Consider the following 27,432-nt stretch of genomic DNA (forward strand, 5'->3'; position numbering starts at 1 on the left):
AATAAATTAGCACTTGCCAGCAATTTACAACATCCAAAGTTCAACACAGAAGAATACATGGGAAATTTGAGCCATTCAGTGAAAGCCCTGGAACCTAGCTGATATGCCTGCACTCTGAGTGTGTAGTCAGAAAGCGTGTCCTGAAGCATCCCTTCTGCAACATCAAACTGGAAGCAGGGCAAACTGTTACCACCCGTTACGAATCACTGCCTAGCCAAAGATGTTAAGGGGGAAAGACATTTTCTCCTTGGGTCTCAGGAGATGTGAGAGGCAGTGAAATCATTGCCCACATTCTCCAGTGGAAGTGGTGTCCTTGTTCCTCCTTGGTTTCTCCCTGGCTAAGTAGCAGTGTGGCAGAAAAGGACCTAGGGATTATAGTGTAAGAGAGGCTGGTCATGAGTTAACAGTGTGCCCTTGTAGCCAAGAAGGCTCATGGCATGTTGGGGTGCATTAGGAGGACCACTCCTAGCAGATCTAGAGAAGTTATTATTCCCCTCTGTTTGGCACTGATGAGGCCACATCTGGAGTGCTGAGTCCAGTTCTGGGCTCCCCAGTATAGAAAGGATGTGGATGCACTGGAGAGGGTCCAGGAATGGGCAAAGAAAATGATTAGGGGGCTGGAGCACATGACCTATAGAACAGAGGCTGAGGGATCTGGACTTAGTTTGCAGGAGAGAGGAGTGAGGGGTGATTTTGATAGCAGCCTTCAACTTCCTGAAAGGGGGGCTCTAAAGAGGATGGAGAGAAGCTGTTCTCTGTAGTGATGGATGGCGGAACAATGGGTAATGGTCTGAAGTTACAGAGTGGGAGGCGTAGGTTGGATATTAGGAAAAACTATTTCCCCAGGATGGTGGTGAAGTACAATGTGTTACCAAGAGAGGTGCTGGAATCGCCACCCCTAGAGGTTTTTAAGTCCCAGCTTGACAAAGTCCTGGCTGAGATGATTTAGTTGGAGTTGGTCCTACTGTGGGTGGGGGGCTGGACTTGAAGACCTCCTGAGATCTCTTTCAGCTCTAGGATTCTAGGATTTTATGATATATAGCTTTAAAATAATACTTTGCATGACCATTTTCAGCCCTGGATCTCAAAGCACCATATGAAGGAGGGGAAGTACTTTGCAGAAAGGCACACAGAGAGGAAGGGATTTGCCCATGATCAAACAGCAGGTCACCAGTAGAGCTGGGAATATGAAACATAGGTCCCAAGTGCTCTCCCAGTAACCTAGTTCAGCCTCCTTTATAAGTGACCATAATATGGGAATGTCAGTAGGTTGCACCCGATTCAGAGATGGGCATTAGGGACAGGGGAAGACCAGGCAGATGGCTAAAACACTAAGCTCTAACTCAGGATCCTCTGAAGGTTCGTTTTGTAGTGGATATTAAAATGCAAAGTAACAATTGAGCCATGCAGCAGTGCATTATGTACCACTGCAGCCATGTATCTGGGGTTGATGCCGCTCTAATGAGCACCTGCCCTCTAATTGCAATGGCAGGAACATGCGTGTTACAGCAAAGAAGGAACAGCATGCTAGGAAGTGCTTCCAGCTTAGTGTTGAGGGCTTCCTTGGATGGTGTTCTCCTCATTTACAGATTGACAGATTCCAAGGGTCCTTATCCAGTTTGTTAGTCAGCTCAGTCCCATATTCCTTAGTTCGGCAAAAGTGCTGAGCAGCCAGTGGGGGTTTTGCCCACACTGCTCAGGGGATCATGTTCCACCACTTGAAGGAGAAGGGTTTCCTGCGGACGTTGGTGCCACAATGGATCTCCCCCAGTAGGGTGTGATAGGAGAAATAGTCATCGATGAAGCTGCAGTTCAGGCTCAGCGGCTCCAGCAGGTGGCAAACGGTCTCCTCCAGGCAGCACCGCCCATCAATCATCGGCCCATATGGCTTTGGGATGCCCAGGTGTTTCCCCAAGACGATCATGTTTATCTGCAGACAGGAGAAGAGAATCAGACGGACAGCCAGCTGTGGTCCCAAAAAAGCTCCTTCAGTGTTTTACATGTAACCATTCCTGTGTCCTAGCCTCCTAGCTAGAGATGGGCCAGATTATTCTATCAAGATGTTTTTTACTCAAAAAAATGCAGATTCAGTGACGCTGGAATATTTTGGGAATTTGCGTTGATTTCCCAGAATTGTTCATTTAAAAAAAAAAACTTAAATTTCTCCAAAACTTTTCATTTTGTCTTTTTTCTCAAGAAAAGTTTTCCATTTTTCATTTTGAAAACAATTGTCTATGTTGATGATTTCATGTTTGTTTTACAAAAGTAAAAATTGACTTAAATCAAACTGAAAAACGAACATTTCAAGTGGAACAAAATGTTTCTTTGACCCCCTCAAACTTTTTTTTTCTTTTCTCTTTGCTGAAAATAATTCTCTTTTCAGTCCAGCCCAAAACTATTTTCCCATGACTTTTCTAAACTTCTGAAGAACCAGAAACTCTGCCATTTGCTGAGCTCAACTTTGCTGTATTTTGTGGGGAACTCTTGCCTCCCTCCTCTCTGAGATTCATTCTTTGACAGCATATCCTGGGAGCTAAAGGAGTCCCAGTAGTGAGACCACAAGATGGAAAGAGAAAGCAAGGCAGAGGGGGAAATTGTGGAAGACAAAGACTGAAAGCTTGGCAGTGGGAAGCAAAGTGGGCAGTAGGAGTCTGATGGGTAATGCAGAGGGTGGGCCAGAAGAGAGAAGCAGGACTGTCTCCTCACCATGTTTGGGAAGAAAGCATCCGCTTGAGAATTGTTCACAATGAACAGCTGAGGGATATCAATGATGTCTTGTTCCGTCAGCCCCAGCTCCCGCTTAAGGGTTCGTCGATTCCAGTCAATGCAGCTCTGGGGAAAGGAAGGTTTGGAGGTGACCACAGGCCTGTTGGGAGTAGCAGCATGAAAGAGCTGGATTTCTGCTGCTAGTGACTTGCAGTGATAAAGGCAAAGGTAACCCCAGAATTTGTTTGAGGAGGATGTTTATAGAGCTAATTGTGTTCAATGGAAAGATAGGACCAAAGATCTTTGGTTCTTCCCCCATCTTCACTGGGACTCCACCCTGACACCATGTTCTCTGCCGCTTTTCTACCATTAGATGCTTTAAACCACCGCTCCACTGTGCTGGTCTTTCCTGGGTTTTTCTCTTGGGGCTCTCACTTGTATGCAGCTCCTATTACACAGCCACTGTTACAGCACTGAAGGTGGTAAGTTGTTCCCCATGCTTTGCTGTAAAAGATTCCCTCCCACAAAAATGTGGAGTCTGCATCCTTTAGGTAGAGGACATGATGCTGAATGACATTTAGGTGGCCCTTTATTTACGAAATTGCAATCCATCCTACAAGTGGTTTGAGCATGGGCCTGTTAAACGCAGAGTTGTGAGTTCAATCCTTGAGGAGGACGTTTAGGTATTTGGGCAAAGAGATGCCAGGAATGGTGCTTGGTCCTGCCATGAGGGCAGGGGACTGGACCAGATGACCTCCCAGGGTCTCTTCCAGTTCCAGGAGGCATATATCTCCATTATTAAGATATGCCATGTATCAGTGAAGAAGGGATAGTTTGCTAAGTCTGATCATTGTGTTGATATGTATGCATCATCTTCGTGTTGTGAGTTAAATATGTATATTGTGATACAAACGCGCATTGTGTTCTGGCCCCCCCCCCCCAAGCTTAGTAGCCACATGATCTAGCCTGCTGGATGGCCCATCAAGAGCACTCAACTGTGCAATTAAGCCCTTAAGTGAAGCCAGGGGCTCTGGCTAGGAGGCAGCAGGACATGTAGGTACATGCCTGTGCACAGGGGTCTCCAGGAGCTTTTCCATGCCCACATGCAGTGAGTTTGTTTTTGGGACAGAGAACATATGAACCATCTGGAATAGGATATAAAAAGGCTGCTGCATCATCTCATTTTGTCTTCAGTACCACTTCTCAGCTTGGGAATAACTTCTCTGCAAACTGAAGCCTTAAACGAAGGACTGGCAAACCCATGCATGCTTTTGTTGTGCTCCAGAGGGACTTTACAAGCTAGCTAACTCCCCAGTGCTGCTAGGAACTTGATATGTGATCTCTGAAGTCATACAATGTACCTGATTGCTCAGACCTTTCAGCATCTGTCTTCTTTTTCCTCTCTTTTATCATTAACTTTTGGGTTTAGCTACAAAAGGATTGACTGGCCGTGTGGTATTTTCGGTAAGATCCAAACTAGTATTGTTCTGGTAATGTGGCTGGCCAGCTTTGGAAGTCAGAAAAACATTTTGTACACTAAGTAGAGCTCTACTTTACTGGATCGATTTGCTGATTGGGAGCCTGAGAATGGCATGGAATAAAGGCAGCCATGTGATTTCCATCCTTCCTTCCTTCAAACGTGGGGGTTCAGGTCACAGTTGTGACTGGCTGGTGAATCTAACTACAATGTGAACCACCAATTTTAGAAAAATCTGGTCTCCTTTTGTAGCCTGTCCTGACCTTGACATTTTCAGTGTGGGCTGCCTTATGTACCTCAGGTCACAGAAGATGGGAAATTGGCGGTTCATTTGAGACGATGTACATCACCTGACCATCCAGCCAGATCCTCTTAAGGACCTAGCTAGTGGGATGATCTTGGGATGGCAAGGAGGCTACCTCCTTTTGGGGTTTGCTGTGATGATGATGATGATGATGATGAAGAGGTTGTGGAGATTTTGGACTGGGACAAATGACATTTCCTTGCAGCTTTTTGGTGAAGCTGCATCTTTAAGAGCAGCTTCACCTCCCTTTCTCATTAATGGACTTAGAAGGGGTCCAGGGCTTGGTTTCCAGAGGGGCTGGTGCACCCTGCTCCAACGGAAGCTAATCTGAACTGCTGTTGCTCAGGAGTTCTGAGAACTGGTCTTATATTTGCATAGGTTGCTTTGGATACAGTGAGATGCAAAAACATAGTGCTATGTAATATGGGCAGCTGACTCTCTGCTCCTGGTGGAATTCATGAACTGCACCAGCAGTAAGATTCACTCTTCATGGATCATGTGGAAGATGACTCTGGGACAGAAGCCCATGAGCTGATGTGCTCAAGATGGAAGAGCTATGCACTTCCAATAAGGAGGAAGCCATAGGACTTCTACCATTTGGTATTGCTGGGGTCTTCTTAGGCATTCTGTATTCTTCACTCCTACCTGCGCGTATTCATTGTCACTCCTCAGGGTGTCATCAGCCAGCATGTCATCTATGGTTTTGCTCTCCATGTCCTCCACCCCTGGGAGAAAAACAAAAGAGCAAGTGAGACTCATCCGGTGGCCTCTGTGTGTTCTAAAGGCATCCTGATGAGCCCCTCACCTGCAAACTGTGCTGCTTGGCCATGCCCTTCTCTTTGCTTTTCCTTGAACAGCTTGTAGCAGGCATCAGGGCAAGCTAAGAGCAGCCGGAAACCCTTAAAGAGAGCATCAGTCAGTGTCTGGTACTGTCACCAGGGCTCCTTCCTCCCAGGCCTCCTGTCTCTGCTAGTACCGGGTCAGACCCACTGGTGACAGAATGGTGGGAGAGCACATGCAGCTGAGAAAGTGTTCTCTGTCCCTTAAAGCATTGTGTCATGCAGACCTGCTGAGCATGGTGAGAACATCAATGGCTGCTGGAATCCTGTCTACACTAGGGCATGTCTACACAGCAAAGTTATTTTGGAATAACGTCCACTATTCCGAAATAATTTTGCAAGCGTCTGCACAGCAAAACCGCTATTTTGAAATCATTTTGAAATTACAGACGGCTTATTTGGAATTCCGTAAACCTCATTCTGTGAGGAATAGCGCCTATTCCAAAATATCTGTTTCAGAATAGGGGGTGTGTAGACAGGGAAGGGGGATTATTTTGAAATTAACCATAGTGTTCCCAGGGGCTCTAATCCGAAATAGGCTGTGGTGTGTGTGGATGTTCTATTTTGAAATAAGTGAGGGCTATTTCGATACGCGTTGTGTGTGCGTAGATGCACTAGTTTGGAATAAGCTAGTCCAGAGGATCCCTTCCGGAATAGCTGATTCTGAAAGAATGCTGTTGTGCAGACATGGCCCCCCTGCCATCGCTATCTCTAGGGGAGCCAAGCCAATGGAAGCAGCCATGGGGAAACTGGAGCAAAAAAAAGACCTTCAGATAAGTCTGTGTGGCCTAGTACATCTAGGGGGTGGCCTAGGGTTGTGGGTTCTTGCCCCAGCTCTGCTGCCGACCTGCTGGGTGATTCTGGAGAAGTCACTACCTCTTCCACCCTACCTGCCTTGTCTAGATTGCCATGACTGGGGGGCAGGGCTTATCTGTCACGTTGTGCACACACAGCTGGCCTGCATTACAGTTGGGGGGAGGGGCACCAGTGCTACTGAAATGTTCATAACAGCACCTTCCCACACATGCGCAAGAAAAGTGGTATTATTAAAACCATGTGCAAAACCTCTTGGAACTTTCCTTTGCGTTTCAGGGGATTTCTCCCCACTTATCTACCGTAACCCTCAGAACAACAGGCTATGGTGGAATTCCAGGAACGCAGAAGTTTTTCTTCCTCAAGGAAGCACGAAAAATCTGCATTTGGAACCAGAAGTTTAACGAGACTGGTTCTGCTGGGTGGGGTGAGCGTACAATCAGGATACAGCCCATTTCTTGGAGCTGTGCAAGATCCCAAAGAGACCCAGGTAAAAGAGTCAGAGACTTTATTTTAAAAAATGTGGTGGTGGTGGTGGTGTTGTTGTTGTTGTTGTTACGTGGCACTGCCCCTGGAGGTAAGGCAGTGTATCATATCAGCCATACCACTTCCTTTGCTTCAGTTTCCCTAACCTGTAAAAGACAATACTATTTATCCATCTTAACAGAAGGGCTGTGGGGCTTATTTGATGTTTACAGAAAGCAACAAGAGTCTCAGGTGGAAGTAACTAGAAGAATTCAAAGTATTGTGGAGAGGATGGTGCAAGCCCAATGCAACAGGAAACCAGTTAAAACTGTATCTATGTGGCTCCTGTACATGAATTACAAGACTACAGGCTAAATTCCTGCAAGAGTGTAACTAATATAGACATATGTTCTATGATTTCTCCACCTCTCAACTGAGGCAATACAGTCCAGCTGGTGGGGCACCAAACTGGGAGCTAGGATTTGCCTTTTCTGTTCTCATCTCTGCCAGTGGCTCACTGGTTGACCTCGGACAAGTCACTTTCCGTTTCCCTCTACATCAGTTTTCCCACCAAAGGGGAGGAATGCTCCCCAACCTCTCAAAATTGCTTCCAGATCCACAGCCAAAGAATTCTCTCCAAGCACCAAGCCTTACTAGCAGAGAGGAAGGGCTGGTTGGAAACGTCACCTGGTGACTGGTACCTTCCTATCAGGGGCTGGGACGAAACTCAGGAATTCATCAACATGAGCCACAGTCAGCCAGTCAGAGTAGAGCTCCACAGGGGGCTGCACCTTCTGGGCATAGAGGAAGTTCCTGATGGCCTCTGTCATCCTTTCACCACCCAACCTGGAAAGTCAGAGGGAGAGGAGAACATTGCCATTGGTAGATGTCCAAAAGGCTTGACTCCCAGTCCTCCATTGTAACCAGCTTTATCTTGATAAAAACAGTCAGCACTCTGCTATTCTGCGACAATGCCTCTCTTTGACTTTGTCCAATGCCCCGGTTTGTTCTTTTAATGCTATTTCATTGAATTTCCCACGCAAACGCCAGGCCAGATTCGTGGGGGGAAGGGTATCCCAGTGAACGGACTCCTTTGTAAAGCAGGGCTCTTTATTACACAAAGCACATCACAGCCCTCTTGTTCTAGTTGAGCTGCCTAGCACTGGCTGCCCCGAACAGCTGCTGAGTTCAAGTCATCAGTCTGTTGGAGCAGAGAAAACCAGCCTCAACTCACTTGGTCATTTAACCTTTTCAGAGTCCTCCCTCTTTCCCCTGCAAGCTCAGGGGTGTCATTCCCACCACTGCAAAATGGTTGCAGACATCAGAACGGCAGCAGCTTGTACTCCTGGTGCATTGGGGACTAGGATGACTGCCCAGGGTACAAGGCAATGGGGAATCAAACCCAGAGACTCTGTGTCTTAGCTTTGCTGTCTGAAAGGTTGCCATGCACAGTGCAGTTTTGAATGATTCTATATTACATTGGGGAAATTAGTCTCAGCAGGGTAGCCGGGTTAGTCTGTAGTTTCACCAATAACAGGCAGTCCTGTGGTGCCTTAGACACTAACAAATTTATTCCGTCATGCACTTTTGGGGGTGAAACCCACTTCCTCACGTGAATGGGGAAGTTTGGTCCCACAGCCCTTAACCCAGGGGTGAGCAAAGGGTGGAGCCGGCCCCCTCGAGGGGTTGAATTTCGTAAATGGGGTGCAGCACAATTGGCTGTTGGGTCTCAGGCTCATCCATCTCATTACAAACGTTGCACTAGGTTACTGGTTTTAGGTCTGTGTTTTCTCATTTCTAGCCCAATTTAATAAAGTTTTTACATTCTACGCTTACTTGCTTACATGTGCCAGGAGGGGCTTTTTCATATGAACACAACCAAAATTTCCATCCCTTTGAGTGACATTAGATGGGTTGGGGGGGGCCCCAGCTAATTGCAGGGACGAAAAGTGGGGCCTGACATAAAAAGTTTGCTCACCCCGGCCTCAGCCCCTGAGTAGCACTTATCCATGTTAACGGTCCCAGACAGATGAACAGACCTGTCCAGGTCAGTGCTCCTCAGAACAAGGAAGGGCTGCGGATCGAGAAGATTTCCACTGTCAGAACTGGGAAAAGGGCCCAAGTGTAGAGCTCTGATCTAGACTTCTCCATCATTTGGCTGGGTCCAGACCTGGGGAGGGGGTTGGGTTAAGCCATTCTAAAGTCACTGAGGTCAGCTCCAACACTAAGCATGAGATATTAAAAACCAGACTCCACTCTGGTCTGTCCTCCTGCAAGTTCAGACATCGCAGCTGGTGAACTTTTGAGCACCCATACGGGCACTGACAATGTCACCAGGATCTAGTGGTACTGCAGGGCTACCCATTTGCTAAGACTTGCCAACAGTCCTTGTAGGGCTTGGCTCAGCTTCATTCAAGAGCCAGACTCAAAGCAGAAGGCTTTCTTGGTGGGACAGTAGGCATGTCCTAGGCTGGCAGGCTAGGATCCCATTCTCTGTCCATATAGCCAAAGAACATGGACTTCCTCTCCAGGGAAGAATTCCCTCTCCACATAGGCCTCGTCTTGCCATCGTCCACCAGCCTTCCCTCACTATTAGCTTATCACCTTGCTACACAGGCTGATAGCAGTGAAGCTGGTGAGCTGAGCCTTGGCATGCTTCCTTGGACAGAACGCCTGTAGGCGGCACTTGGAGCCACATTTCTCCGAGCAACCTCAGGAGTTTGTTACATAGGATTGATCCGGGAGCCTTCCTGTTCCCATAAGTCTGGAAAGTTGGATTTGATAAGGCTTTTCCCACTGCTCTACCAACTTGCACTCCAGGGTCATCGAGTCTCTTAGATCTGGGAGTGGCTGGTGCCTATGGCTCCATATTCAACCTACTGGCTGTGGCTACACTCACACCCCCCTTTCGAAAGGGGGATGCTAATGAGCCACTTCAGCAGATGCTAATGAGGCACTGCCATGCATATGCAGTGCCTCATTAGCATAATGGAAGCTGCGCACCTTTCAAAAGTGCCACTTTCGAAACGCACGCCGCTGGTGTAGAAGGGGGCCTTTTGAAAGGACCTGCCGGATTTTGAAAGCCCCTTCTTCCCAAAACCACATGCATGGCAGCACCTCATTAGCATCTGCTGAAGTGGCTCATTAGCATCCCCCTTTTGAAAGGGAGGTGCTAGTGTAGCCACGGCCAGTAGGTTTGGAAAGCCAAGTGCAGGCTCTGCAGTGTGCTCTGCTGGAACAAGGGGCAATACTAGCCAATGAGGCAAAAGGACCTGGTGGTTCACACCCTAGTCTGGGCTGATCAGCCTTTAGCTTTCTGCTCTGTCACAATCATCCCCTATGACTCTGGGCAAGTCACTTCGGCTTTCCAGGCCTCAGTTCTCCTTCTGTAAAATGGGGCCATGGCATTGCCCCACCTCCCAGCAGTGTGGCGAGGATAAGGCTGTGTAATGCTCAGGTACTGTGGTGATGGGAGCCCCACAAGCCTGGCATCTAGATAGAAACAGTAGGGTGTGATGTTGTCGCCCATCTTCTTCCATTGCAAGACGTTGGCTTTTAAAGGTGGTCCACTGGGTGGGAGACAGGTAAATCCCTCTAACTTCATTGACATTTCTGTGCAGAATGGGGCTCAGACACTGACTCGCTCCATGGCTTAGGGTGACCATATTTCCCTATGTGAAATATGGGTCACCTGGTAAAATTGCTTGGAGTTAAGCAAGTTCAATGACAATCTATCAGAACTCTGAAGTACAAACACTCGGTGTAACATTAAATTGACTGAGCACCTATTTAAACCACTTACTGCATTATTATAACAAAAATAAGTAAAAATTAAAAATATATACCTACAATGAAGTTGTTATTGCTCTGTAGAAGTGCCTGTCTTGTCCCCATCTTGCTGTCCTCCAGAGAGAGAGGGGTGCAGGAGCCAGAACAGGGGGCTAGGGGATTGTGGGGGAGGGCTGGGGTATGTGAGTGAGCTGCTGGAAATCAGGGCTGTGTGTGTGTGCAGGAGGGCAGGAGTCAGGGATAGGGGGCAGGAGGCTGGATAGGAAGTAGGGAGAAGCCTTGGGGCTGGGTTCTGGGGCAATGTAAACCATCTGATATTTTTGCAGCAGTATAAAAAGAGAATGAAACCTACTAGGCCAATTTTAACCACCACCATCCCATTTAAATTTCACTGGAGTCAGTGGATTTACAGCAGGTAAATTATTGTGCCTGTTTGTTTCCTAGTTGCTGCCCGTGGGCCACTCTTTCCTACCCCGCTCTGCAGTCCTGGCCTAGGGAGCTCCTCCATTCCCTAGGGCAGGACTAGATTAAAATAAGGGCTGCAGGCTGTTGGTTCAAACACCTGTTCCCAAACAAATGCCAAAACTTGATGGAAATCACTTATCTGGAAATCCAACTCAGGCTATGTCTTTTGGAAGGGGTGTGGTAATGAGTGAGTTGGGAAAATGCTAATGAGGTGCTGCCATGAATATGCAGTGTGTCATTAGCATAATGGCAGCCACGCATGATTCGAAAGTGCTGCTTTCAAATCGTGCATCACCCATGTAGATGGGGCTTTTTGAATGGACCCTCCGCACTTCAAAAACCCCTTCTTACTATTTGAGGTTAGGAATAAGGGGCTTTCAAAGTCCGGGGGGTCCTTTAGAAAGGCCCCTGTCTACACAGGCGGTGCACAATTCGAAAGCGGCTTCATCAGCAGCTCAGCACCGAGCTGAGAGTCATGTTTACAGAGGGTCCCCAACTGTAGGCATTAATAGTGAGCTATTAACCTGTCTGCAAATTTCTCCTCTGGCTCCCCACTTGGGAGCTTCCCCCTGTTGCTTCTCTGTTCTCCTAGCTGCACCTTTAATCCTCTCTCGCAGCAAGACCTCAGCTCAGGAGGCCAGAAGGTCCCACATCATGCTCCTCTCACCTGGGCGAGCTGCTTCCAATGAGGATCCTGCCCAGCGGGTACTCCTTCCCTTGGACAGTCACCGGAGGACTGACTTCCAGATTCCCAAAGGAATCGAGGTTGGAGACATGTGTCTTAGGAGGTACTCGGGTCACATAGCCAAAATCAGGGCCCTTTTAGGGAAGAGAACACAAAGCACCATCCAGTGAGACATGGTGTTCGTTGCAGTGCTGCAGTGCAGTCCTGCCTGTGCCCATGGAGCTGCTGTCAGCTAAAAACTTGACTTACCAGTCTGAGATAATCCCTCCCCAGGCTGGGCATGTGGAAGAGGAGTGGAGGCAGCCCTCCAGACAAGAAAAGCCCTGCATTTCCTACCTTCTACCAGACAGCGGGTGTGCTGTCCCTTTCAACCATTAGTTCATCCCCCCACTAAAACCTACCACCTGAGGGTATGCATTTAACCACTTTGCCAAACCAAATAATACTAGATCTGAAGGACACCCTTTGGCGCCTCGCTGAGGACATTCTCGATCCATTGCCAGGTGTTCTTGATTTTTCCTTCCAGCTGGGGAAGCATGTAAAGCAACAAAAAGCAGGAGGGTAAAATAGCTTTGGCTGGTGTAACTAATGCTGGTCCAGCGTGGCTCTCTGGGTCTCTCTGCTGACCAGACACGGAAGGGTTGAGGAGTACAGCTGGGCAGATACATTTTTTTTTTTGGTTCATTGGTGTAATCCACACACCTCCTGAACGTGATTCACTGTCCCATGGAGTAGCGCATAGACCGCTTACAGAGTGAAGAATGAGTCTCCTCTCCAGCCTCAGTTGAGAGGCAGCCGGCTTATAGCTCAGACTGTAGAGCAGGGCTCAGCAACCCCGGCACGGGTGCCAAGAGCAGCACGCAACCCAATTTTCATCAGCAAGCGCGATGTGAGCTCCTCCCCGCCCCTCATTCTCCACGCAGCTGGGAGCTTGCACAAACCCACAGATTAACAAAAGACCAGCTAATGCTACCAACCACCACCTACATAACACTCTGCATCTTCATGTATTTCTTAATGAAGCTGTTGGAAGTAGGAATATTAGTGACTTTAAAAAGCATCACTGGCACTTGGACAGTACATAGAGTTCAAAAGGTCAAATGTTGGCACACCCCTGTGGGAAGGTTGCTGGCTCCTGCTGTAGCGGCTCCTGCTGTAGCAGCTCCTGCACTAAACTTCAGAGGCCTCTGGTTTGAGTCTGTTGGTGGGAAGTTATACTGGCACTCTGAAAAAAAGAGCTGTTTCTGGTTGAATTGGAAATGGAGGTTTTCCAGACTGTAAAGTAAGTTGGACCATTCAGAGCAGCATTGAATGATATTTCCTTTGCTCTGACTCTGATTTTCAGTTTGCTTTTGGGCACTTAACAAAAGCCCAGGAGGACTAGATTTGGAAAACACATGGAAGAGGAGCTTGCCCCACTATAATGCTTATTCCAGGGGATAGGAGGCTCTCCTAGGATGTAAGAAACTGAGGTTCAGGGCCTCGCTTGAAGCAAAGGGATTTGAACTGTGGTCTCTCACATGATCAGCTGGTAGCCGGGTCATAGAGCTGTGGGGGAGCCTGGGACCAAACTTTCTTGGTTAATTTCCTCCTTCCCTCTACCCCTGCACCATTCTGTATATAAGTAATTACATAAGTCACCCCAACAGGCAACTCACCCTGCAACTCCCTTGTCTTGTGAAAGTCCCCCAAGCCCCAGGCTGTAGAGTCAATCTCTTTCTTCCATTGCCTCAATGACTCTTCATCATCTTCATGAATGGCAGCAAACAGTTTATTCACAAAAAGCCCTGGATTGGTATATCCCCTTCTCTCCGCGCTTGAACCGGAACTAAAACTTTTATCAGCTTGATGCGCCTAGTTGCGGAAGATCAATTTTATAGTCCCTTGACTCCACCCCCTCTTTAGTTTCATCCAATGATTCATCTCCATTGGTCTTTCCCCCAAGCTCCCCACCCCACCTCTTCTTTTAAAAAAGTGGTTTTGTTTTAGCTAGCTGAACAAGTGACCTCCTCAGTGTCCCCAGGTGACCGGGGCTGATGGGACCACCAGCACCATCCATCCATGAACAAGCAAAACCAACAGCCACGAACATAAGCACAAACCAGGCAAATGGCTGGCAGGCCCACCTTTTGTTTCAAGAGGAGGCTGCAAGGCTGTGTTCCTGGCACAGGTGGTGCTGTGGGAGGTTATAAAGCAGGGGTCTCACACTCACAGCCGGGGCCGTCTGCAGGCCAAGTAGTTCCACAATCCAGCCCACACACTGCTGCTAACACATGAGTTCCCATGGCCTGGGGCTTGGAGGGTGTCTGTACCTGTTCCCCAGGTCCAGCCCCTGCTCTGCCCTTCCCACCCCTGTTCCTCACTCTCCTCCATCGCACTGCTTCCCCAAGCCCCCTCCCCTGAGGTTACTGGCAGGCCTGGGAGGGATGGCAGCAGGGGTCAGGTCCCCCACCCTCACTGCAGCAGCAGGAGCTGTGGAGCAGTGGGGCAATGCAGCAGCCTGTGCTCTGCTCTGCTCCACTGCCATCTCCCAGGCCAGCTCACTCACTCCGCTTCGCCGCGGTGGTGGGAAGCAGGGACCCTGGGCCCAGCGTGGGCTGGCGCGGGAGATGGCGGTGGAGCAGAACAAGGCGCTCTGATGCTGCGGCTACCAGGGCTAGGGGGCCTGACTCCTGCTGGTTCCTGCTGCAGCCTCTGGTCTGCCTAAGACCCCACAGGCTAACCTCAGTATAGGGACCATTGCAGCCATGAGACACTTTGTGGCCCCACAATGCCCAAGACACCCACATTGAATCATCCTATTGGACATCTCTGCATACACCTCCCCCAGGAGCCAGGGACATGCCGACGGTGGCTCAGAGGTCACTGCTAGGAGCCACTCTAGCTCTGCTGCACTACCAGGTGACCCCCACAGGGTCTTCAATTGTCTGGGGAGCAGGCAGGGCCAGGGGATGCGCTGGGGTACAGAGTGTGTGAGCCAGCAGGCATGGCCAGAGGACACATGGCAGGGAACATGTGGAGACCCTTGGGAGCCCTGCCAGAGATGGGGTGTCTGCTGGCCCACTAAGAGGATTTGAGGACTGGCTCTGGCCCTACAATAAATTGAGTTTGAGACTCCTGGTATAAAGCTAAGTGGTCACAAGCCCCCTGCCTCCCATCTCATGACTAAGGGCAGGTCTACAGTAGACATGAAAGTCGATCCTAGAGATGCAATTACAACTCCGACAATTGCACCACTGGAATCAACGTATCTAAGATCGACTTCTCAGCCCATTCTCACAGAGGGGTGGTCTACAGGAGAAGCTCTCCCATCCACCTCCCTTACTCGTTGCGACAATGAGGAGATCTAGGCTCGCCTGTCGCGCCCTGATAGTTCAATTTGCGCATCCCCACCAGGTACGCTAAATCAAACCCCGGAAGATCAATCCTGACTGGGCCGATCTCCCAGTAAGTGTAGACATACCCTAGAATGTCCTCGTCTCTCTGCTAGCAAAGTGTCGCTGGGCCTGGAGGCATGACAGGGCATCCCCTGTGGCCAGGCCTTGGCTTTGCGGAACAGAACCGCGGGAGGAAAGAGTAAAGCAATTCTGCACCTCGCGCCTGCTTCTAACCTTGCACCTGGCTTGGGCTAGTGTCAGTGAAGTGTTACTTTTATTGACCCTGGAGCAGCTGCGTTATCCCAGGAGCTCCCTACCCCCTTCTGCGGGTGGATCCGCTGCCATAATATGGCTCTTTCTTCTCCAACGAGACGTGACTGGGGGGACATAGTGGTTGATGGCTGGTATTAGAATCAGCCATCCTGGGCAAATTCCCCCTCTGCGGCTGTACGGTCAGACCACGCAGGGAGTAAAGCCAGATGGAAAGCACAAGTGACTCCATGTCTGTCCCATCTGCTGCCAGCAGGAAGTCCCCTCCCTCCTCCCCCGAGGACTCGAGGGGTGGTCTGTGAATAGATGCCAAGCTCTGTGGCTGTAACTAATGGGTCCTGAATGGTGTGTCTCCAGTTAGAGCTTCTAAGCTACGCATTTTAGACGCCCAACAAGTACACTAACCCAAGTCAGAAGGAACCCTACAAGCAGACCCCAAATGAGCACTATCCCCTCCCCGGGGCGTGGGGGGGAGAGCTCCAAGTGGCTGGATGACCCTGAGCGGCCATACCTTGCCCCAATATCAGCAGAACCCTGTGTGGATGCAAAATTTGTATTTGCATCCAAAGCCACAAAAATGAGCCACAGATATCTGCATCCATGTCTGCGGACACACAGCGGCTATGCGCGGATTTGCAGGGCTCTCAGTCTCAGGAACGTCCTGGAGAGAACCTCCTCGCAGCCTTTTTAAAAAAGTAGTTACAAACCAGAATCTTTCGGAAAGCAAAATCCTTCAGGCCTCTGTCCCTGGGCGAGTCGAAGACCACGGGGAAGGTCTTGTGGGGAGCCTCCACGTAGCCAAACTCCATCTCGTCCTGTCGCAGGGAGAAAGCAGGGGGAGCTTTCTTATAGCAACAGCACCGATGTTGTGTGTGTTGTGTTGTGGGGTAGGTGTGTATGGGGACAGGGTGTTTTGGTGATTAGCTGCCTTTGTGGTGGACACACCACAGACTGAGCTGCAGCTCTCCAGAGCTGGAAGCAGGAGCTGGTACAGCTTAAGCCGGTGCATGTCCCTGGCGGCTGCAGCTGTCCTCTGCAGATCAGCCCAGAGGGGGACCTATAATCCCTACTCGCCAGTGGCTTTCTCCCCCTCTCTCCTCCTTCAAGCCCATCCTTAAAACATGCAGTTCTTACAGAGCCTACAAACCCTCCTTCCCCTGCAGGCTGGCAAGCTGAACAGAGGAGTGCAAATATGAGCTGGACTCCACACGACAAGAGGGCATGCTGTCCCCTTTCCCCCAGCCCCTGGGAAGGGGTGCCTGGAGCAATGCCCGCTGAGAGTCACTGCTGAGACAGTGAAGGTGTGGGGAACAGGGTCCAACTACCGACTTATCTGGCATCGTTTGTATAGCTGTGACTGCCACAGCATCCAAGCACTGGTCAGAACGCCACCTCTGCGTGACTGCCGCCAGTGTTGACGTGTTTGATCCTGGGCCCAGATAAGGATGCTAATCCCTGTTGTCTTGGTTTGGCTTTCTGGGACACAGTCATGCACTACTGTGAGTGGCATCATTGCCCACTGGCCAGACAGTGGCCTGAGACATGAAAGAACTGGATTCTGTTTCCAGCTCTATCCCTGGCCAGTTGGGTGGAGTTGGGCAAATCGTTTTGCTGCCCTGTGCCTCAATTTCCCCCTCTGCGAAATGGAGATCATAGACTCACAGAACACTAGAACTGGAAGGGACCTCGGAGGTCATCAAGTTCAGTCCCCTGCCCTCATGGCAGGACCAGATGCTATCTAGATCCTAGCTCATCCCTGACCGATGTTTAGCTCAGGATAATGTGCTGGGATCTCCGGATGAGAAGTGCTAGGTCAGAGTCCTGTCTTATTACCTGGATCCAGCGGTCATGCCGGTTATCAACCTCAGGGCAGATGGTGAGCTTGCAGTTGGCTTTCCTCACCAGGGCTCTCAGAGCCTCCAAAAAGTCCCCATTAGGGTTTGAGTCTGTCTCAATGCTGGAAGGACAAGGAGGAAAGAGAGGGACCCAAATGAAGCAGAGGAGTCAAGTCGTTACAGGGACCCAGCCAGAAACCGAACTGCCCAGGCTGCTCTGTGTGTTCAGTGCCACGAGTGAGTGTAGCTCCCATGGAAGGAGCAACATGCAGAACAGCAGCACGGCAAATGGGGCCTTGTCCCTATCCCATTTTAACCAATGGCCAAACTCCTGTGCATGCCAGAGGTCCAGTTCTTCACCATTTATATCAGAGCAGGAGAACCAGCTGGGAATGTGGCTTTCCCTGCAGGCTGGGCTAGACTGTGAGGTGGAGGGGTGATGGGGGTGGCTCTTAAGACTCAAGGATAATGTTCCCCTGGGTGCCACAGACAATTGTGCTTTCTGCAGCCATGGAGCTCAGGCCTTATCACCTCCCCAGACCCCCAAGAGCACAAGCTGCCCCACAAGCAGCACAGATGGCTGGATGCAGGCAGGGGAGCAGACTGTGCCATCCCAGAGGTACCAGTGTGGTTTCAATCAGCAGCTTCGGCTCTGTAGCCCACCCTCCTGTGCTACTCAAACTAAAGGAGTAAGTCTGTTGGTTGGTAGCAGTAGAGGGCTATTATCCTGCATATGGGCCATTGCACCCGGCTGTGTAAGTGTATTATGCACATTGGCAATGGAGCTCCTTTGAGCCAGAGTCGGGGGCACCTCATGGTTCCACCTCGCCAGTACAGACAGGGAACTGACAAGCCGGCTATCAGTCACAGAGCGCTCACCTGCAGACAAAAACCTCCAAAGGCTGCAGGGTATTGGGCGTCATTATCCACGGGGCCACCCGGAAGACCACAGTGTCTGTGAAAACTGGGGTGTCTGGCTCGTTCTGTGGGCAATGTGAGAGAAAAATCACGGAGCACCAAGCAAAAGCCACACCTGGCCTCTGCAGCACCGACAGGCCCTCCTAACACAGTCTGCATGACTCACACCAGTGTCTGCTGGGCCTCTGCACTGAGGTCCCAGCCCCAGCTGCTGGCCACGAGTAGGGTTCCAAAATGAAGGACTCCAAAGCCAGCTGTGCACTGCACTCCCCAGGGGCACCTCAGCCCTAACAAGGCTTCAGAGCAGGCGCTTGTGCTTTGCCATGATGCCCAGCCAGCAGAGCAGGAGACTGGGAGCTCCTGGCAAGCAATGCCCTTAAACTGCAAGCGTGAAGCTTAGGAACGCCACCCTGCCATGTGACTGGATTTTTATATTGGGTCGGGAAGTCATTGTAATGCCCAGTGTGGCTACTGGCCCCAAATATTGTGCTAAGGGGGCCATGTGTGGTGTCTGGGGAAGCTGATGAGGCCCTGAATCTCGGCATGCTACTTATATGACTGTATCATGTATGTAGTAAAGTTATAGATTTTAGCTCTGCAGCTGTATTAGAAATGTTTAAGTGCTGAGGTTGGCAATGGGAGGTGGGACTCCACCCCAGCCAGGAAAATAGACTGAGCAAAGGCCCAGGTGGCCAAGGCCCACTTTGTGATGGTGGGGTTTTCCTTCTGGGACTGCAACGAATGGAAACTCAGCACAGTGGCCCACTGGGTCAGGTGGAAAGCCAAGACCTATGGCAGAAGAATGGAATTTTCCCTCCACATATGAAAAACTATCAGATGGGACCTGGCAGGGACTTTCTTTGTTCTTCAGTCCTCTTGAGTTAAGGCTGTCTGGACTAGGGGCCCATCCCTCGAAGGGATGGTGAGGTCTTAGCAGTGCCCATCTTAGATCTTTTGTCTTGTGATCTCCAAGGGTTCATGTCCCAGCATGTGGACCCCAACGGGCTGGATCTGCAATGCTCCAATGACTGAAGCTATGTAACCTGAAATGAACTTTCAGAGATTATCAAGAATGAGCAAATAACACCCTTGGTCTGCATCAGTAGTTCTGACAGATGTATGTAAAGTATTGCTTTAACAATTCCTTCTCTCTAACCCTGTTCTTTCTTCTCCATTAATAAATCCTTAGCTATGTAGATCTAAAGGATTGGTGAGCAGGCTCATTCGGGTAAGAGCCAAGTATATATTGACCAGGGTCTGGAAGAATCTGTGCAGTGTTATGTAAAATGGGTTTAATAACTGCTCACCTGAGTTTGGGGGTTGTTGGTCTGGGCTGGCAGAGCAGCTGAGAAGTTTGTGGGTTTGCTTTTGTGGCTTCTAGCTGGCCAGTGGGGCTGGCAGAAGTACTGGGGCTGCTTGGATTTGCCTTAGTGAGAAGGAAATCCCAGCCTGGGGCTGTGAATAGCCTGGATTTGAAGCAAAGTTACCCTGGATTGACTTCTCTAGCTGTGCCCAGAAACTCCATCCTATTACTCACCCAGTGGTTCGACCCAGGACTGCCATTTCTCTTTTATGCCACTTCTATGCGGGGAGCTCCAGCAACTCTTGGCTACGTCTACACGTGAAGCCTACATCGAAGTAGCCTATTTCGATGTGGTGACATCGAAATAGGCTATTTCGATGAATAACGTCTACACGTCCTCCAAGGCTGGCAACGTCGATGTTCAACATCGACGTTGCGCAGCACCACATCGAAATAGGCGCAGCGAGGGAACGTCTACACGCCACAGTAGCACACATCGAAATAAGGGTGCCAGGCACAGCTGCAGACAGGGTCACAGGGCGGACTCAACAGCCAGCCGCTCCCTTAAAGGGCCCCTCCCAGACACACTTGCACTAAACAGCACAAGATACACAGAGCCGACAACGAGTTGCAGACCCTGTGCATGCAGCATGAATCCCCCGCTGCAGCAGCAGCAGCCAGAAGCCCTGGGCTAAGGGCTGCTGCACACGGTGACCATAGAGCCCCGCACGGGCTGGAGAGACAGCGTCTCTCAACCCCCCAGCTGATGGCTGCCATGGAGGACCCCACAATTTCGATGTTGCGGGACGCGGATCGTCTACACGGTCCCTACTTCAACGTTGAACGTCGAAGTAGGGCGCTATTCCGATCCCCTCATGAGGTTAGCGACTTCGACGTCTCGCCGCCTAACGTCGAAGTTAGTGCCGCTACTTCGAAGTAGCGTGCACGTGTAGACACAGCTCTTGTGGCTTTTTCTTAACCCTTTCTTTCACCCACCAAAGGGAAGCAGTTTTCTACTGTGCCTGTCAAAGACCCTTCCCAGGGGAAAATAGGGTGCAACCACCATCTAAGTTTTGCTAGGGCTCTCCAGGGCAAGCAGAAGTGATTTAACATGTGCTGTTTGGGTCTCCTCTCTGCTGGGAGGCATGGCCAACGTAATTACATACCCTTGGTTACCAGCTCCCATCTATGCTGCACAGTAACTACACTTTGTCCCAGTGTATCTGGGCCTCTCTTTAGCACTGGCAGAGAAGTTGGTTTAATTGGCTTTATTCTGGTGCCTAGGTCAGTCTTGGTGTGTCCAGGAAGAGCTCCCGAGGGACACTTCCTCCCTGAACACCTGACCAGACGCTGGGGTTCTGGGAGCCCTAGTCCAACAGCAGTGACAGTCAGAGCCAGAGCTGGACAGCTGGAAATTCCAGTTTGTTTCTATTGTGTCTGAACTGTTTGGTGTTTCCAAAGCCCTCCTCCTAGATAGCGGGACTATGCTGGCTTGGGGAGCCCCTTGGTGGCAGCATCCTTGATCCTTGCCTGCCTATGTGATCATCCTTCTACTGGATGAAAAGCCCTAGAGCTAGAAGCAGGATGCGCTGCCCCTTGTTCAAGAGCGTGTCCTACCTTATCGGAGACCTCTAGCAGGGTGACGCTGAAGGAAACCAGCCCTGAGAAGTCAGCATCTGGGAAAACCAGACCCTCAACATAGAAGGTGTTTTCTTGTCTTCTGCTACTGTCCATTACATAGGAGAGTTTATCCACACCCAGGACATGCTTGTACTGGGCGTGTGAGTTATTGCCTAGGGAGACGAAGAAACACACTGAAGTGAGAATGGGACGTTTCACACACCGGGATGGGCAGGGCAACTGTGAGAAAGTGGGAAGAAGATGGTGAACGCCAAAGAGAATGTCTCCTGCATTGTCCAATGGGCACAATTAATATTCCTTTACATGGGGGCCGTGTCTACACGTGCACACTACTTCGAAGTAGCGGTGCCAACTTCGAAATAGTGCCCGTCACGGCTACACGTGTTGGGCGCTATTTCGAAGTTGAAATCGACATTAGGCGGTGAGACATCGAAGTCGCTAACCCCATGAGGGGATGGGAATAGTGCCCTACTTCGAAGCTGAACGTCGAAGTAGGGCACGTGTAGCTGATCCGCATCCCACAACATCGAAATAGCGGGGTCCGCCATGGCGGCCATCAGCTGAGAGGTTGAGAGACGCTCTCTCTCCAGCCCCTGCGGGGCTCTATGGTCACCGTGTGCAGCAGCCCTTAGCCCAGGGCTTCTGGCTGCTGCTGCTGCAGCTGGGGATCCATGCTGCAGGCACAGGGTCTGCAACCAGTTGTCGGCTCTGTGGATCTTGTGTTGTTTAGTGCAAGTGTGTCTGGGAGGGGCCCTTTAAGAGAGCGGCTTGCTGTTGAGTCCGCCCTGTGACCCTGTCTGCAGCTGTTCCTGGCACCCTTATTTCGATGTGTGCTACTTTGGCGTGTAGACATTCCCTCACAGCGCCTATTTCGATGTGGTGCTGCCCAACGTTGAAGTTGAACGTGGACGTTGCCAGCCCTGGAGGACGTGTGGACGTTATTCATGGAAATAGACTATTTCGATGTCGCTACATCGAAATAAGCTATTTCGATGTAGCGTGCACGTGTAGACGTAGCCACAGAGAGTCAAAATGTCAAAGGTGAGTGTCCAAACCTGAGCCCCTGAATGCGTGACCTGATATTTCACTGGGAGCTGCAGCTGTGGATTTGGGTGTTTGAATAAGAACCTGTTTGCTCAGCAAGGTACCCAGCTGATACCTGGGTGCTTTACTGTATGCAGAGCAAGTGGAGCAGCGCCAGTGGACTGGAACCTGGGGAATCCTGGCTACCAGTCTTGTATTTGTTCTCCTAGGTCACACTGTCCCTCTTCTGAAGTTTGTCCTGCAAGAACTGACACATGTCATGATTTGGTGGGGTGGCTGGGTTGCCAGTCATGTTGCAGAGCGATGCCCACTCGTTTTTATTCAGGCTCTATAGGCAGTCAGGTGAGCTTAGGCTGTGTCTGTACTCACATGGAAGGTCAACAGCTGATATGCAATTTTAAGTACACCAGTTGCATACCTGAAAGTGACTTTTCAGCCGTTGATGACTGTGCCTGTCTTCATGGCAAAGGCTGATGGGAGTGCTCCTCCCGTCAACCTTCCTTAATCCTCATGGCTTGTGTGGAGTTCCGGGGTCAATGCTGACCCCGCAAAATGGTGACCTGGAAGATCAAACCTGAGCAGTTGCTCTTCCATGGCAAGTGCAGATGTAGCCTTAGAAATACCTAATGAAACATTATACTCAGTTCCTTGCCGGAGGTGAGCTGGTGTGAGAAGCAGTCTTCTATCCTTTTTTTTAATAACCCAAACTGCCTTGTAACTCAGTCTTCTGAAAGGCAAGCACACCAGAATTCAGAGAGGCTCAGAGGACAGGAAATGCCTTTGAAAGCAGAGGTCTACAAATTGTACAAAAACAATGAGTCGAAGGAACAGGAAAGTAAAATGACACAAGACACCTCCATTGTCAAGGTGCTTACAAAACTGGAGGTGGAATGACATTAACTGCTGAGTATCAGAGAGGTAGCTGTCCTAGTCTGTATCTTCAAGAACAACAAGAAGTCCTGTGGCACCTTATAGACTAACAGATATTCTGGAGAATAAGCTTTCATGGGCAAAGACCCGCTTTGTCAGATGCATGAGTCATTAACTGCTGAGTTATGCTCTGAGTATATGTCTGATCATTGGACTTCATGATACAGCAAGGATGGTCTTGCAGTTAAGGCTACTGAGTGATGAAGTCTGTTTTTAGCTCTGTCTGTCTACAGTAGGAGCTGCCTTTGGATTTCTTTGGATTACAGAAATACTCGAGCTAGTTCTCACCTGAGCCAGCACGTTACAAGACAGTATTGTAGCCATGGGGCTGTCCCAAGGCTATTCCCATGAGTTCATGCTCAGGCGGCTAGCCCATGCTTCTGCCCAGGCTGCAATAGGCAGCTGCATTACTATTTTTAGCATGTTAGCTCAACAGCAGTTAGCATGAGCATGTCAATGTAAGCTGCAATCGCATGTCTCATTCCTAGTTTGGACGTACCCACAGACTCCTAGCATGACACTAAACAAGGCACTGGGGGTATGTCTACACTAACCGGGTCAAAGCATCAATCTCCCAGAGTTCAATTTTGCACGTCTGGTAAAGATGCGCAAAATTGATCTCTTTGGGGTCCACAGCCAACCCACCCATACTCCTGCTCTCACAAGGAGTAAGGGAGGTTGACGGGAGAAATGCTCGCAGCGACCTCCCTCAGCGAGGACAGACCTTACAGTCAGCAGCAGCTACATGGATTCTGGCTACACAATTGACATATCTAGAATTGCGTACCTGCAGTCGACTGTAGGGCCTAGTGCAGACTAAGCCTGAGGCCAGATTTAAAGCCCTGGCTCAGGCTGCAAACTAGTTCTTCACCCTAGGAGGGAGTCTGTTCACAGTGTAAGAGCTTTTCAGAATCTGGTCCTTAATTTCCAAGTGCTTCCGTTGCAGTTTGTATTCTTCTGCTTTGTGGTGGTATTGGAGATAGGTGGTGGGACCGTGACTTAGGGGTAGGGCTTGGTGGGGGGGCGTGTTTTGGGGCCACAACTTTTTTCTAGGAAAAAACCCAGATTGGGTGACACTGAAGCATGTTGCCAAATTGTGTCTGTTTTTGTAAATTTGCTTTGGTCAAAAACTGTCTAAATGTTTGGTTTTGACCTTTTCAGAACAAAACGTTACCATTTTCCAATTCAAATTACTTTTTATTTTAAATTTGCCTTTAATTCTATTGGAAAGGGTTTAAAAAATTAGAAAAAGTTAAAAGTTGAAATAAACATTTGAATTTGGATTGAATTACATGTTTCATTTGATACAAGTCTGGGGTTTTTTCATGTTTAGGAATTTTCAGCAAATCACAATGCCTGTTTTTCAGCAAGTCCTTCTTAGCCAACTGAGTCCCAGTGACTTTCATGGGACTAGTTCGTTTCAGCACTCAAGAAAATTCCACCTTAGCTCAGTAATACATGTGAGTGGCTCAGCTGTTCTGGGGATGGGCCCATCCAAGTCCCTAGATATAAAGGGAAGATAAAAAATACTCACCACTGTCATGGAAAACTCTCACTTTATCCACCTCAGACTCGGAAACATGAAGAACCAATTCATAGGCATCAAAGACAGAATCAGGGCCTTGGAGCCTCAGGATCATAAGTGACATGTCTTGAAGATCTTGGAAGGAGAAGAGACAGACAAGAGCTGCTATTATTACTCATATTAACATAAAGCCTAGAAGCCTCAGAGATGGATCGGCACCAGCGTTCCCGGTACGCTGAACTCGTGGGCAGCTGCCCAGCAGAGATTCAGCTGCTGCTCAACTTTTTAGCCGAGCACCCACAGCTTCCCAGAGCTGGCAGTATAAGTTCCCATTGGTGAGGCACAACCACACATGCCAGGCAGCACACAAAAACATTTGTCCCACATGTGGGAACTTTATCCCGCATAGAGGGGACATTGATCAGAACTCCATTGTTCTAGTGATGCACAACAACAGACCAATGAGGTGCTCGAAGAATTCACAGTCTGAGGCCAGAGACTAGTTGGGTGAGATAGGGGGACTACAAGGACATTGGGCATCATGACACCCAACGGTCTCAGCACACCCACAGCCTACTTGCTGCTGAGTTTTCTGTAGGCTTTCCGGCAGAGGGGCGTTTTAAGTAGGAGAATGAGTTAGCCTGGCAGAAAGCCTGAAGGCGCAGGCTTGAAAATGTAGCAAGTGGGACGCCGAGGCTGATGGAAGGTGGGAGCTGAACTTTTGATGCTGAGTGAGAGATGATGTGCGGGGAAGGGAATACGCTGGGAAAGGGGATGAAAGTGAACCCGAGCAGCTTCCTACAGTGGCCTGTTGAGGTTTTCACTGTACAGCCGTGAAACAGTGACTTTCCCAATGTGTGTGTAGCCCTGGGATTTACACAGCACATCTGCCTGGCTGTCAGATGAGCTGGCATTCCAGCTGTGCTTTCTGTGTTATTGCTACTGATTATACCATGCCAGAGATCTGTGCGGGGCAGCAGAGAGAAAATGGTAGGCCCTCCCCTTGGCTGCAAAGCAGACACAACCCGCCAAGGGACAGGGTGGGATGGAACCGGCAAGATGTGCATGGGGCTGGGGAGGTAATTCTGCAGAGGAGGAGAACCTGTTCATCTTCCGTAGCAAAGGGGTGAAAGGTTGAAAACTGGAGGCTGTTTTGAAGCCATGAGGTTAAGGTATTAGACTCCCACTCCTGTTTGTCTCCTCAGTTTGCTTTTCCAGCCTGGTTAGCACCTAAGGGCCGGTCTACATGGAGAAAAAATCCTCTGATGTTAGGGCAGAAGGGCTGTTCCCCACTAGCTAGTCCAGACTAGTTTCCTGGGCGAACACACTGATTCCACATGTAGTACCCAGAGGCAGAGACTTCACTCACCCTAGTATGAGGTCTCAGTGCCTCTGGCTACCACACACGCTACGAGCGCCTTTCTCAGGTGAGGTGAGTACCTCCAAAGTGAGTTAAGTTGCACTGCAGAAGGGCCCTGTTTGTGAGGAAAAGGAGCCTACTGTAGACACAGGGAGTTCATGCAGAATAGCTACGGCACTTAATTCATGCCCTGGTAGTTGTTTCTCATGCACTTCCCTGTACAGGTGACTCCTAAGGGGGAAGGAGAGAGTTACAGAGAAACGGGGATGCCCCCCCGCACACACAACAAAAGACAAGTAGTTGTAGTTGGTGACACAAGACAAGGCTCTGTCCGATCCTTTTGAGTGTCACACACTGAAGGTCACGTCACTACTTTGCAATCCTAGTGGTAGCACCGGACAGGGTTGGCAAATGAAGCTATAATCCTAGTTCTGGCCTGGCTCACTTTCTGCCTTCCCCCTGTGCCTGTCTAATGCTTGGCCCAGAGCAGAGGTCTGTCCCCAGTGAGTACCTGCATGGGACTGCACATACTGGTAAGCGCTGTCCATATCCTCAGCTCCCGGGCTGTCTCTGTCGCAGTTCACTAGCAGCACAGCTCCCTGTCCGCCAGGCCCCCACGTCCACTCTGTCTGTAGGGGAAACACAAAGGGATCAGGAACAAAATTCTATCTTCCTCCTCGTCCAGCATCTACCCTCCCTCCACCCACAAGCACTGGCAATGACCCATGGCGATGGGCCATGTTTGTGAGGGGTGTGGTCAGTGCGTACAGTAAGGTGTACCAGTGCAAGTCCAAGTGTAGACATAGCCTTAGTTAAATCCGTGGTTATTTTTTGTTAGCAGATCTCAGGCCTGATGGGAAAAAAGACAGAAAGCCAAATTCTTTGTTCTAGTTCTCCTGCAGCTCTCTCCTGACTCTGGACTGGAGGAGTGGAGAGAAGACTTTGGCACAGGGACAATGCTCTGTTCTCATAGGGCTAAGGCACGGAACACCAATGTGGGGCGGACTGGGACTAGGTTGTCTCCTTCAGAGATTCAGAAAACAACCCTAGACACAACCTTTGCTGCTGTCATCCTCTGCTGGCTGGTGCCCTTTGGGGAAGGGATTAGCCGATCCACTCAAAATGGTCCCATGTCAAAAGCTTTACCTTGCCCTTTGCTTACAAATACAAACTGTCCCGTCACCTTGTTGGTTCCACTGCTCTCCACCGCCCCGCTGCGGCTTGTGTCGGCATCCAGAGTGACCTCTGAAATCACAAAGGGAGAAGGAAGCCGCTGCCCCAGATGGCAGAATGAGAACACTCATAGCACGTCCTAATCTGGACAGCACCAAGTCCCCCACTCACAATATGCACAAAGGGACAGAATGTGGGCCAAAAAATTTGTTTGCACTGATGAATAATTTTAAAGGGGCCCTTCGTTAGGGACAGCATCTCGCACAGGGCATGGGAATGGAGGGGCAGGTGACTACTTCTCTAAGGGTATGTCTCCGCTAGCCCCAGGACTTTGAAAGGGACATGATAATGAACTTAATCAAAAGATGCTAATGAGGTGCTCTCATGAACATGCAGCACCTCATTAGCATCTTTCGATTAGGTTCATTATGACGCCCCTTTCAAAGTTCTGGGGCTAGTGTAGGCATAGCCTAAAAGTCAAAAGGCAGGTCATGGTGTGCAGCGTGGTGTGTT

General features: G+C 49.8%; 1 protein-coding gene across 1 annotated transcript; it reads right to left on the reverse strand.

Moving 5' to 3' along the window:
- On the reverse strand, positions 1–26,968 carry LOC142025606 (protein-arginine deiminase type-1-like). Its single transcript, XM_075018127.1, has 13 exons — positions 26,930–26,968; positions 26,258–26,375; positions 24,396–24,521; positions 20,864–21,039; positions 17,905–18,008; positions 17,024–17,147; positions 15,898–16,005; positions 11,526–11,677; positions 7,306–7,450; positions 5,293–5,386; positions 5,133–5,212; positions 2,707–2,832; positions 1–1,930 (listed from the first exon to the last, which is right to left on the reverse strand). Exons 2-13 carry the CDS (start codon positions 26,292–26,294, stop codon positions 1,697–1,699), a joined length of 1,506 nt encoding a protein of 501 aa, XP_074874228.1. The 5' UTR covers positions 26,295–26,375; positions 26,930–26,968; the 3' UTR covers positions 1–1,696.
- Positions 26,969–27,432: the final 464 nt, after the last annotated feature.

Source organism: Carettochelys insculpta, chromosome 23, assembly GCF_033958435.1.
Source record: "Carettochelys insculpta isolate YL-2023 chromosome 23, ASM3395843v1, whole genome shotgun sequence".
NCBI lineage: Eukaryota > Metazoa > Chordata > Testudines > Carettochelyidae > Carettochelys > Carettochelys insculpta.

Coding starts and splice junctions, on each gene's coding strand:
- LOC142025606 (XM_075018127.1), bottom strand. CDS start 26,294: ATGGACAGCGCTTACCAGTATGTGCAGTCCCATGCAG. Junction 24,522..26,257: donor GTATGTGCAGTCCCATGCAG/GTACTCACTGGG, acceptor TCTCCTTCCAAG/ATCTTCAAGACATGTCACTT. Junction 17,148..17,904: donor TTGGAGGTTTTTGTCTGCAG/GTGAGCGCTCTG, acceptor TTGTCCTTCCAG/CATTGAGACAGACTCAAACC.